Below are 12,631 nucleotides of genomic sequence, written 5' to 3'. Positions count from 1 at the left end.
AGTGTCTGCTTATATAACAATGTTGGACAACTCGCATGGACCTTCATGACTTTTTTTTTACAAGGGCAGCATTGTATTTAAAGGTGTTCTTAACCCTCCTGCTTTGCCATCACACACACTGAAATCTGGTTGTGTTGGATAACTTTTTAAGTTTTGCCACAGAATTTGTTATGTAGGTGCCTTTTGCTGGTATATTCAAGGCATAGTGTGGTTTCAGATTAGTGAAAAAATTCCATTGGAGGGGGTTGGTGGTGGTGGTGGAATGAATTGGGAGATTGGGATTGACAGATATACACTAATATGTATAAAATAGATAACTAATAAGAACCTGCTGTATAAAAATTAAATTAAATTTTTTTAAAATTCTATTGGAAAAGCTATCAAAAATCAGTGAGCTTTTTTTCCCTCATATTTTGAGATCAGAGGTAATCTACTAAAAATTCTGTCCTGGAGTATTTCTGTGACTGGTCAGCCATTTTCAATACTATTTTTCTGTCTCAAGTAGCTGTTATAGCAATATCCAGAATCTGGGTTGATGAAACGTACATGAAATAGGAAATGAGTCTTTGGAAATGAGTCTTGCCTTACTTTTGCTTATGTAATTTGGAGATATTTTACACTTTGAGACTGTGAGATCTGAAAAACTATATGGTCTAAAGCAGTAGTTTTAACTAATCTTGGGACTTGGGGAAAGCTTTTAAGGCTGTTCACTAAGAGCCAGAAGATGTCCGCAGACCCCTCCTGTTACATGTGACAGGCAAGTCTCTTTATGAAACAAAGTCACAAAGTCTCTCTCTACAACCCTCCTGCAGAGTCCCTGAGAGCTTGCTCTCAGATTCTACTGCCTCAGGGGTAGTATTTAGGTGTCTGGTGCTAGTGGACTCCTGCTGTTAGGGATTTAAAAAAAAAAAAAAAAATCACAGCAACTTCTGCAGAAGCACACAAGTGGATCAGCCTAGTCTCTACAGTTAAGTTGGAGCATCAGTCATTTCTCTCCTACAATTTTCTTCTCTTGGCCACTGTTTTACGGTGATTCCAGACAAATTCCAGGCACTGCTCAAGCTATCAGTCAATCCATGTACATAGCTCTTTGCATTTTCACAGCCTGCACCTCCATGGTAGCGCTCTGGTATAGTTCTAATTCACGGCTTTCTCCTTTGCTTGTGCTTCCCAAATCATCATGGTTCTGTGCTTATTCATCCCACACTAACTCCCCCATCTTCCCGAGAATGGCAGGATTGTCATTTTGAAGAAATGGAGGCATCAAGAAGTTGAATAACTTACCAATAGATACATAAGCTGGAGCTAGAACCCAGGTCCTCTACTTCCAGCAGAGTGCTGTGTTCACTGAACCTGATTGCCTCTTGAGGATTCCGTTTCTCCAGTTTTTGTTGTGGCTTTATTTTGTTCAGTTTTTTAAAGTAAAACTTCACCTCATTATGATAGTTTTACAACACTCAAATTTTTATGTTCAATACGTTTTTCAAAATCATTTCAATATTTTGATCCCCAGTTTTTGTTATGATCAGTTCACATCTGCTCTTTATCTAACCTTTTTAATTTTGTCCATGACCATCCTACATTGCAGGCTTCTCAACCAGATGAGTTGACCATTGAGGAACATGAGGTGTTAGAAGTGATTGAAGATGGAGATATGGAAGACTGGGTAAAGGTATATTCCTTTGCTCATATCGCCCCTTCTTGTGACATTTTCAGGAGTTTGTTTTGGTTCTTGTTGTACCCTGTCCAAATTGTGTGTGCAAACCTGTTTTGTCACATGTCTTTTACTCAGGCTCGAAATAAAGTCGGCCAAGTGGGTTATGTACCAGAAAAGTACCTACAGTTTCCCACCTCGAACAGTCTGCTGAGCATGCTGCAGTCCTTGGCTGCTTTGGACAGTCGGTCACACACATCCAGCAATTCCACGGAGGCCGAACTCGTTTCAGGCAGCCTCAACGGAGATGCCAGTGGTAAAGACTGAAACAAGGCACTCTTTATTTGGTCACATTTGGCCTAAACTGTATTACCCTGGAGTCAGCCTTCAGTAGGTTAAAAAGCACAACTTTATTCCTTTTCTGTAATATGTTTATTTGGTCACGTTTATCCTGTACAGTAGAACCCTAAAGTTGATCTTCAGTGAGTACAGAATTATAGCTGTACGATGGCCTTTTAGTTGTCACTTGTGCATGGAGTGGCTGCAAAAGTAACCTGGTTGTCGGTGTTCTTACTGCATTTTTCTCTCTCTTGCTACCTAGTCTGTTTTGTGAAAGCACTTTATGACTACGAGGGCCAGACAGATGATGAATTATCTTTTCCTGAGGGAGCAATCATCCGAATCTTGAACAAAGAAAACCAGGACGATGATGGCTTCTGGGAAGGGGAATTCAATGGGCGGATTGGAGTTTTCCCATCAGTGCTAGTGGAAGAACTTTCAGCCTCAGAAAATGGTGACACTCCATGGATGCGAGAGATTCAGGTGCACAACAGGGGGAGAAAGCTGAATTAAAAGATGTTTAAAGAAAAGGACTCCCAAGGAGTCTGTTGACCCACGCAAAAGTGGGCTGTGGTCTTGGCCTCACCCTCACCACTCCAATCCTTGGTTGCCGGGTTTCTGCAAAACTGAATTTGGGAAGCAGAGACTTGTCAGTCAGGCTCTTGTGCAATGGCTGTATGACAGCTCACTTCTCCCACATTCTGTTCTCTGAATTGGGGAACGAAAATACTAAATTGTGTGTGACATACAAAAGAATGGTTTGGTGGAGAGAAAGAAAGAAACCAGAGAGGGAATGTATTGTCTCTGTGGTTAGTTTATGCAGTAAAAATATTAGCTTGCTCTTTTTCTCCCTCACACTGTCAGAGCCTCCCTGCCCAGCCCAGGTCCTACTAGTCCTGTTCAGAGAACTGATGAGCCTGCCAGAGCTCCATAGGCTTAGCTCATCATAGCAAACCTTGTCTTTACGGGAAACTTCTAATTCGGATCAGTCACAGCAGGCCTGGCAGGTCCAGGACCATAAGGAACATGTCTGTCCATCTTGCCTGTGTGGTATTGTGACCACTTAGCGTGACATTTACAGAACCTGGGGAAGTCAGAAACTCAGCCAATTATTTTATCTTCACTGAAAAATACAACTTGTCCCTTTTTTTGTTCTTCACTGAACTGACTAATTTGGTATGTTTTCAGTAGAACTCTCGAGAATGGTTTGACTTGGTAACTGTTTAAGATAAACTAAAATCAGTAGTATAATGAGATCTGTGGAAGGAAAAAGTTAAATGCAACACAAAACTGGGGGTTGGGGTGGTTATTCTAGGCTCATTTGCTTCTAATGAGGCTGACCAAGAAAGTTAATAATCATAACTTAGCTCCAAAGAAAAGTAATTTGCCAGGAGTAGTCAGAGAAGCCTGCTGGTCTCTCCTTCCTCAAGTGAGCACTTCGTAACCTCTCTTCCCTTTGCTGCAGATCTCTCCCTCCCCCAAGCTGCCCGGCTCCCTGCCTCCACTGCCACTGTATGACCAGCCTCCTAGTAGCCCTTACCCCAGCCCAGATAAGAGGAGCTCCCAGTACTTCCCCCGCTCTCCTTCAGCAAATGGTAAGGGTTCTCCAGGGCATGGGTCTACATACGCTTTCATTCAGAAATCCACACGTTCACCTGAAGAGCAAACAGATCTGCATTAGCATTTATATTGCTCAACAACGCAAATAAATTGAGCTTCTTTGATTCCCTCCCTTAGAAAACAGCTTCCATGCCGAATCGCCAGGATTCTCACAGGCATCCAGACATACTCCTGAGACCTCATATGGGAAACTACGACCTGTAAGTCTCTTATCTGGCAGGGTTATAGAATGCGTAGTTTCTCCAAATTGAAAGTTAGAAATTAATGTATCTCCATGACCCCTGTGTTGTTACTAATTCCCTCCATGCCAGGGTAAGATGGAGTTGGGAAGTTAAAAAGAGCTCTGGAAAAGGAAGGCTAGAAAAATGAACACATCTTGGAAGGTCTAGCTTACACTGGTGCTTTCCTCACTGAGCCAGGGAGAGATTGCAAGGTGACAGCTATGAAAGTGTATTTAAATTATAACAAGCTCTGAGAGCATTAAAGTGGTCTAATTGTGAAACAGAAGCATTTTATTTTTCCAGCAGGCATTTTATGAGAACCTATTTTCCAGGCCTCTAATTGCCTCTTTGACGGACACTGAAATGAAGTAAGATACATGCATTTTGAGGTTTGAGAGCTTCTATTCTCGAAGGAATCTGTTCTTACAAATAATCACCTCTACTCACCCCTCACTGACTCCACCCCACCACCTCACTGTGAAACAGCTCTTCCAAGGTCATAACTTTCGCATGCTAATCTAGTACATATTTGCAATTTTATTTTCCTAGACCCCCTTATCAGCATTTGACACAGTTCTCTGAACCACTCACTACCTTTGGCTTTGTTCATTCAGCAGATATTGAGTGCCTTGTTAAGGACTTGGTTCTTGATCCTAAAAGTTTAGGAAGCTATTGTAAGATTGTAAGCAGGACAGTGATATGACCAGTTGTGCATTTTTAAAACACCACTATGGCAGCTAAGTGGAGGATGAATGGAAGGTGATAGAATGGACACAGGGAGCCGTTAGGAGGCTGGAGCAGTGGTCCAAGCAAGAGGGGACAGTAGTGTGGACTAGCGGATAAGAGCGTGAATGGAGAGAAGTGGACCTGTTTGTTCTACCACACTTTCCTTGTCTGCTTTCTACTTCCTGGCCCTTTTTGTTACTGAGTCCAAGTTCACTCTTCTCGCCGCAGGACAGGCCAATAAATTGGGAGACGAGGTATTGAGGCGAAGAATAGCGACTTTACTTGGAAAGCCGGCAGACCAAGGAGATGGCAGACTAGGGTCCCCAAAAAACCATCTTGGATGCCTGTTTCTTTAGAGGTGGGGGAGGAGGCGAGGAAGTAAAGTTAGGCCATTAGTTTTGCCTGCTTGGCCAGCATGGGGAGGGGATGTGTTAATTTCTTCTTTTCTGCAGCCATTCACAGGTGGGCAGGGTCAGATTGTCTCCCTGTGAGCTGAACAAAGGCACTTTAGTTTAACATTCAGGCAGAGGGGCAGGGTTCCCTGAGGCAGGCCACTACGTATGATTATAATAACAAAAGCAACAAAAAGCAAAGGTTAAAGTCAAAGAAACAGATCCAACACAGAGTCAGAATTGGCTCTTCCCTGTTACATTTTCATTGACCTTTGCGGGCTTCTCTGCCTCTATCCATCTCTGTTGATGCTTCTCAGGGTTCTTTCCACGGGCTGCTTCTCTTAAAGTCATTAGAGTCACTCTCTGAGTAATCTCATCTACTCCCAAGGCTTTGATAACCATTTATTTACTGACAACTCCCAGATTTATAACTGCCAATCCAGTCTCTTCCCTGAGCTTCAGACTTGTGGAAACCTCAGTGTGTATGTACCAAAACCCCCAAAACTCAGCAAAACACGAGTTAATTATCTTCCCTCCCAGACATACTCCTTCTCCCATATTTCCTGTCCTGGTGAGTGGTACCCCCATCCTGCCAGTGCTCTGCCATCACTCGTGACACCTCCCTGACCCTGCCTTCCACAAAGAGTCATCGCAAGTCCTGCCAGGTTTACCTTGGAGACAGCTGTCAAGTTTTTCCACCCTCTGCTGCCCCACTGCCCGTACCCTAGTGCAGGCCAACAACATCAGCTTTCTTTCAGACCACCACAGGAGTCTCCAAAACTGTCACCTGTATTCTCGCCCACCACCACTGTTTTCTTCAAACTTTTACCTGAGTCATCTTTTCACACATCTGATACTGCTGTTTAAAATCCACCAAAGATTCCTCTTTGCCTACAGAATAAAGCTCCGATTTTTAAATATGGATTAATGAGGCCCTTCATGACTTACCCCCAGCCTACCTCTCTAGTCTTCTGTCTTGCAACTCTCCTTCCAAGACATGTTGAAAGGTTTTCAGTTCTCCAAGCATTGCTCTCTCGCTTTCAACTCTAGGCCTTTGCTTTGGACGAGGCTTTTAGGGCTACAAAGACTCTTGTGCCCATGAGGACTTCAGCCTAGGCAAGAACCTGAATCATGAGTTTCACATTTCATCCAGAACAATAGGTCCTTCTCAGTGTAAGAAGTTGTGAAAATTAAGTTGAAAGCACATGCTTAGAGCATTTCTGAGAGCCCTGGGGTGCCCATGTCCTTGGGTAAATGACTCGTTGGGGTTTGGATGCTTCAGGCACTGAATCGGGAAGCTGACTGACAATCCATGTGATGGTTTCCTGCTCAGGTCCGGGCAGCTCCCCCTCCACCTACGCAGAACCACCGAAGGCCAGCAGAGAAGATCGAGGATGTGGAAATCACACTGGTGTGATGATGGCTTTGCCCGTCCGTTACTGCTACAATCAAGGCCAGGCTTAGAGTTTGGCCAGTCTTGTTTTTTAGGCACCTTTGCATGATGATGACTCGAACAGAGCAAAAACAAGGAGGATTATATGTGACTGGGTGGCCTGGTAGACTCCTCCCATGTTTTGAATATTTTGTGCCTTTTTTTGTTGTCATTTTCTATGTCATCTCTCCTACCACAGCACAAATCCTAGAGGGCCCTAGAAGCACAGAGGGGGACAGCCCTCTTGCCTAACAGTGGCCCGTTTTTGTATGAGACTCAAGACCAGGCCTCGATCAGGGCACAGTCACAGAGATACTGATCATGTGCACTCGTACAGTATATTACTGTGGCCACAAGGATGTGGCAAAGATTCTCATCTTTCTTCAAGTGGCTTCTGCTCATCTGATTGAGTTTAATCAGATCACATTGGCTACATAAGGAAGCAGGAGGAGGGATTTCAGGAGAGGCTGGCTCCTCCCCGCAGTTAGTCCCCAAATTGAGAAACTGAAACCGTATTGGAAAAAAATGGACTGCCCTGAGTTTAGCACCAATTGCATTAATGCACATCTCTTCCACAACTAACAGATTTAAAACAATAACAGTGTCCTTTGTATTAATATTTATGCCATTCATTTAGTATTAGTGGAGCTAACATGGAGGGGCTGAACTAGTAGCCGAATCTCATCCCATCACATAGACTAATAGAAAGGAGGCTGTGGCAAAAGCAGAAATGGAGCTTCCAGATCTGAAATGAGCCAATTTAATGTTCTTTTTATATTTGGGTATTTTTCATTTTAATTTTTGCAGCGTATACTATTCTGACCAGTATCCTTAGAATCTGAACGTCTAGATAAACTGGGGACACATACTTGCCTTGTCGAGCTTCTCTACTGGGGAGGCCTCTAGCATTATTTTATTCCCAAGCCAGTCCACTGGCCCAGGCAGCCACCCACCACATAAAATGCAGCTTCCCAGGTTCAACTGACCTGACATTTCCTTGGGAGGAAGAACCTGTGGCTCATGGAAACCAGCTTCCTGTGAAGGACTAAAGGATTCCACAGGTGCAAATTGACAGGTTCTCCACGTCACAGGGAGAGCCAGGAGTAGCCTTCTCTGCAGGCTAACAAACCCATAGCCGCAGGCGTCCCAGAGTAGGCCTCCGGCGGCCCTCCACCTCCTATGGAAGATAGGGAGTGCATTGCTTAGGGACTAAGGGATGTTTGCCAGTTGCTTTTTTTTTTTTTTTTAAATCAAATTTGTAGAATTTAATTCGAAAGTTGTCTTACGCTTTGAAAATGCCATCCCTCCTAAGAATCTAAAAACGTGAAATGCTCGCCAAATGTCCCCATGGGATTTTTGACCAAAAGTAAGGTCAGAGCTGAAGAAATTTTCAGTTAGTCATTTGATCACTTCAGTGACAGTACCCATTGATAAATCTTCTCCGTGATTTGAGGATTTTTGTTTTTGTTTTTTGCTTCTTAACCTGTTGATCTATTTGAGGTCTTTTTGTGTTTATCAAACTTATTCTAAAGTTTAAAAAAAATTTAAAGGGTGGGTTTTTTTTTTTAAGATTTTAAAGTTTGTTGACAAGTTTAAAATCTTCAAAGCACTTTAGAAATCTTCAAAGTGCTGAAATCAGGCAATTCTTGCCACCCAGTCTTGTATTCTCTCTTTAGCTAGCAAAATTGTCCTTGAATCTGGGTTTTCCACATTCTCAGAGGGTTATTTGAAATCTTTTGTTATATTTTAAAATATTTTTTGGAAGAGCTGCTAATTTTATTTTAAAAATACAAAGTTGTAAAAATATGCCTCCTTTTTAAAAAGAACCCCTCCCTCCAGGACATGTAATCCAGTGTCACAGTGCACACGGCTGGGCTCAGAGGAAGCGCCTCTGTGCAGATGTGCTTTCTTTACAGTGGCTGTAAAAACTTTGTATTTATTATGTATAAAATGTTGAATAATAAAAAAATGGAATTACGTTTTCTAAGTTTTACTTATAAAGAGATTTGGGTAAGCAGGCTTTTCCAAATACCCAGTGCTTCTTATAAAGACACTTCTAGGCCCTCCTTTAAACCCTACAACAGATACAGAGAGGGGGAAGTAAATTAATCCATCCATGGGACAAACAGTCCTGCATGCCACCCACCTGCCATGTGTAATACCCTGAATGCTAGAGACAGAAATAAATAAGTTGTGGTCTTGGCTCTCAAGGTTCTTTCCCAGTGGAGAAAAAAGGTATACACATGAGGACAGTACTGTGTGAGGTACTGGAAGGGCGAGGCAGAGAGTGTGCTGAGGGAGCTGAGGAGGGAGCTCTGATTCTGCAGCTGGAAGGGCGAGAGGAGGGCCACTGAGTCCCCTCAGAGGATGTGACTGCTGGCTTCTAGGAAGTGGGCACTCTGGACTACTCTGTCCTTTGCTAAACCTCCACCCTGAGTAATGAGTCAAGGGAAGGAGATTTTACTGGTCTCGGGGGTGGCTAGAGGATTCCAGGTGAAAAGGCGAGTCCCTCTGGCTGCCAGCCGGCCCAGTGAGGACGAGAGGTCAGCCTGTTTGGGGAGGGGCCCCACAGCCCTCCTCTTCCAGAGCTGTGCATGTGCTATATGTATTCTTCCAGACGTTTTCTGTGCATAGAACTCATATGCACACACTGCCTTTTTATATGTGAGATTATATAATACATTTAGGTTTACCTCATTCTTTTTGAAGGCTGCATTATATTCCACTGTTCAGATATATCATAATTTAAACATTCCTACAGTGATGGATGATGAGGTTGTATCCATCCATTTGCTATTCGAAAGTTGAAATGAACACCTTTGTACATAATTCTTTAAAAATTTGTTCCAGTGAAAATATTGGGTAAATTCCTAAATACGTAACTTGAGAGTCAAAAAGGTATGTGTGTATTTAATTTTGTTAGATGTTGCCAAATTGGCCTCCAAAATGACCGTATCCGTTGACACTCCCACCAACAGCGTAGAAGACAACATGGACTTTGGAGTTGGAAGGTCTGAGTTAAATCCTGCCTCCCACTTGACAGCTGTGGAACCCAGCTTCAGTGTCCCCATCGGAAACATGAGAATAATGCTGTGGATCCAAGAACATGTAAAGTGTGCAGCACAGGGTGGTCCCCACAAGCATCCCTCACCATCACTTCGCCCACCTTCAGCGGCCTCCCCTACAGAACTGCTCCTTGCTATCCTTCCAGCCTCCTAGTAACACAGGGCTGTCATGAGGCCCAATGGAAAGAGTGGGTGTGAAAATACTTCACCATAAATATGGTAAGGACTATCAGTGCACATTTAATATCTCTTCCATCTCTTGCCTTCCCCTGCTAATGAAAGCTGCTCGCATTCAAGACTACTGTTGGCCCCAGAGGCCTGGTCTGTGACCAGCGGACGGAATTAAGCTAATCATCCCACCCCTGTATCATAGCTACATTGGGGCCTCCTTCATCACAGGAACTAAAGGTAAGGCAGCTGAACCAGGTTCGCAGCACATCACCTAGATCCCTTTCCTCTGACCCACCACCCCAGCCCACATCCACAGGCAGACAGAAGCAACTGGGAGGATATCCTCTGGCCGCAGCCCTGCCACCGCTTGATGGACGCCCTTTCCACTGGGCTGCCACAACCCTGGCTTTAAAAGAAGTAGAATGAGATGATTTCCAAGAGCTTATCCAACTCTTATGTTCTAGATAAGTTCAGTTTCTAGATGCAGAGTGAGAACATCATACAAAAAGGTCACAATATTTGAGAACAGACTTTACGAACACAGAGACTTCTCAGGATGGCCAGAAGTTGAAAATTCAAGCCACTGAACTCTCCACTGGGACAGAGCAAACTGTCCTCTGGGTTGTGGTCACACCCGGGCTGCACTATTCACTCACTGCCCAACAAGCCTAGCCAAAGCTTTCAGTTGTGAATCATTTCCTAACCTTCTGAGGGGCCTTGTAACAAAATCTGGCTGAATCTTTGCATTTAATGCTCGTTATGAAGCTGTTTTTCATGACTAAAATACGTTACAGAAATTTTAGTTTAGAAGGGAGAGAATTGTAATTTGTCCTGAAATCCTACAACTTAACCAGTATAAGTTTCCTCCTAGATGTTCCCTGTGTTTGCTGTTACTGCTTGATCTGCCAAGAACCCCGTGAATGCCAAAGAGCATCTTGTTTCTGGACCATTTTCCCCTGGTCCCACTGGCCAAAAAAACAAATGCAGCATTTCTGCTGTGTCTGTGTCAGAGAGCCCTGGTCTGGGAATATTTTCCTGGAATGTTATCCTGAAACAGCAGAAATGAACACACCTCTTAGGGTTCACACCTCTTCCAGACTGTGTGCTCAACACCTAAGCATGTGTTTTGTCACCCACTTGCTCCTGTGAGGGGCAGGGGAAGAGCCTGGTCAAGAGGCCTGTATTCAAGTCCCCGGGCTGCCTCGATTACCTGTGCCCTTAGGGTCATCCCTTCACCCCTCTGGGCTTTCCTCTTCTTGTCTCTAAAGTGGGAACGAGAAGACAATACAAACTTCATAAGACCCAGGGGGATCAAATAAGATAATGTACAGATAAGCTGAAAATATTTTTGACTAGTGGATGTGCATCTGTAAGAAGAAAACTACCGGTACCAGACACGTCACATCGCATCTCACAGATGGGTCCATACCTAGTGCCACCAGGATTCCTCCAGAGAACGATGGGCCAGGACCACCTCTATTTGTTCAGTCAGCAAACTTACTGCCCCAGGCCACGTTCTGGGCATTGAGACATAAGTGACTCAGTTCCCATCCCTGTCACCAACGGGCTCACATCTGGTGGGGGTGATGTGGGAACAGCAGTTTCAAGCCAAGGTGCCTCTCCCAGGACAGGGAGATGACCAAGGGGCAGTAGGACCCCAGAGCAAGAGCCTCTGTCATTTCTCCCTCTCAAGCTTCAGGCAGGTAGAGGAGGTGGTACCCATGCCTGTACCACAGCCCCAGGGAAGAGCCTGGATCACCACTGGTGAGGTGCAGAGCCATGGAGCAGGGAGAGTCTCACGGACGTGGAAACTCTCCCCACTGTGATTCGCCCAAGTTCTCTCAGGAAGGTAACTGGGAGTAGAACCTAGAACCTGGCCTCCAGAAGACCAGGCCAGCAGCTCTCTGCAGAGCCTAAGTCCAGTTTTTAGAAAAGAGGGAATCGGGGGCCTGGATTCTTATCCCTGCTCTGCTGTGTGACCCTGGTCCCTCTCTGGCCCTCAGTCCATATGCACAGCAAGGGTGACACTTTTGACATTAGGGAAAAAACTCAGGCAGGCAGCCCCTGCGTACGGAACACCTGAGTAGCAACTATTGAAAACCTGGAGAGAACCGGAAGCTCAGAGCGTTTTTTTTTTAAATACATCTTTGTTGGAGTATAATTGCTCCACAATACCTGTTAGTTTCTGTTGCACAACAAAGCGAATCAGCCATATGCATACACATGTCCCCATATCAGAGTGGTTTTAAGCACAGGGTTCTATCCCTGCCCCCTCTGCTGCCCGGGACTGCAAAGACTAGAGGTGCAGCCTTCCCAGCTGGCACCCCTCTGAGCTCTTCCCCTGCTTGGCCTTTGCCAACCCTTTTCCCCACACTTGCCTCATTCCCTGTAATGCCCAGCCTGTCTCTGGCCTTCCAGACTTGCTCCTCCAGGAAGCATTCCCTCTATGTAAGTTAAGGTGTGCATGTGCTCCCTGAAGTGAAGCAGGCATGTGCTAGCAGATCTGCCCCATGAAGAAAGGAAGGCTTAAGGGGAGTAAAGCGGTCAGTCCCAGGAGTTGAGTCATATAATTTCCTGAGCTCCTTTTCTGCATTCTCTAAGCAGTCTGAATTCACTGCAGTCCTGTGAGGTACTTGCCCCAGATGATGTAGCTGGTTTAACAGCCTCCCAGGATTCAAGTTCACCTCCCTCCTGCGGCCCTGCATGTCCCTCAGTTCAAAGGACACTAACCGCCCCCCAGGCTCAGGCCTAGGCACCCAGGGCCAGAATGGAAAAAGAGAAGCAGGGAGGGATTTAGTTTAGACAGAAAGCTAGAATCACCTACCCGATGGAGGCAGTGGGCACACTGCTGGAGCACAGCGGGTAATGCCCTGCAGCTCTGCCTAACTGGGAGCGCAGATTTGCTGACATTTTGTTTTAAAAAAAAAAAAAAGTATGACAAGAGTCACAATCCTGCTGTGCCAGCTGTGATGATCTCATATCACTCACCCTCTCTGAGCCTCAATTTTCTC

General features: G+C 44.9%; 1 protein-coding gene across 4 annotated transcripts in view; it reads left to right on the top strand.

Moving 5' to 3' along the window:
* Positions 1-8,358, top strand: part of FCHSD2 (FCH and double SH3 domains 2) — a 292,250-nt gene extending 283,892 nt beyond the window's left edge. For 2 of the 4 annotated variants that reach the window (XM_079928905.1, XM_079928902.1), the window contains exons 16-21: positions 1,589-1,672; positions 1,793-1,970; positions 2,256-2,476; positions 3,459-3,588; positions 3,731-3,813; positions 6,286-8,358. In XM_079928905.1, the coding sequence (XP_079785031.1) occupies positions 1,589-1,672; positions 1,793-1,970; positions 2,256-2,476; positions 3,459-3,588; positions 3,731-3,813; positions 6,286-6,369 (780 nt within the window). In that variant the 3' untranslated portion in view covers positions 6,370-8,358. The remainder of the gene's footprint in view (positions 1-1,588; positions 1,673-1,792; positions 1,971-2,255; positions 2,477-3,458; positions 3,589-3,730; positions 3,814-6,285) is intronic. The other 2 variants (XM_079928903.1, XM_079928904.1) reach the window with 2 other exon arrangements.
* The last annotated feature ends 4,273 nt before the right edge of the window (positions 8,359-12,631 follow it).

This window comes from Stenella coeruleoalba, assembly GCF_951394435.1.
Source record: "Stenella coeruleoalba genome assembly, chromosome: 8".
In the NCBI taxonomy this organism is placed as follows: Eukaryota; Metazoa; Chordata; class Mammalia; order Artiodactyla; family Delphinidae; genus Stenella; species Stenella coeruleoalba.
The sequence above is the reverse complement of the archived record's forward strand: the minus strand, read 5'-3'. Positions and strand labels throughout refer to the sequence as shown.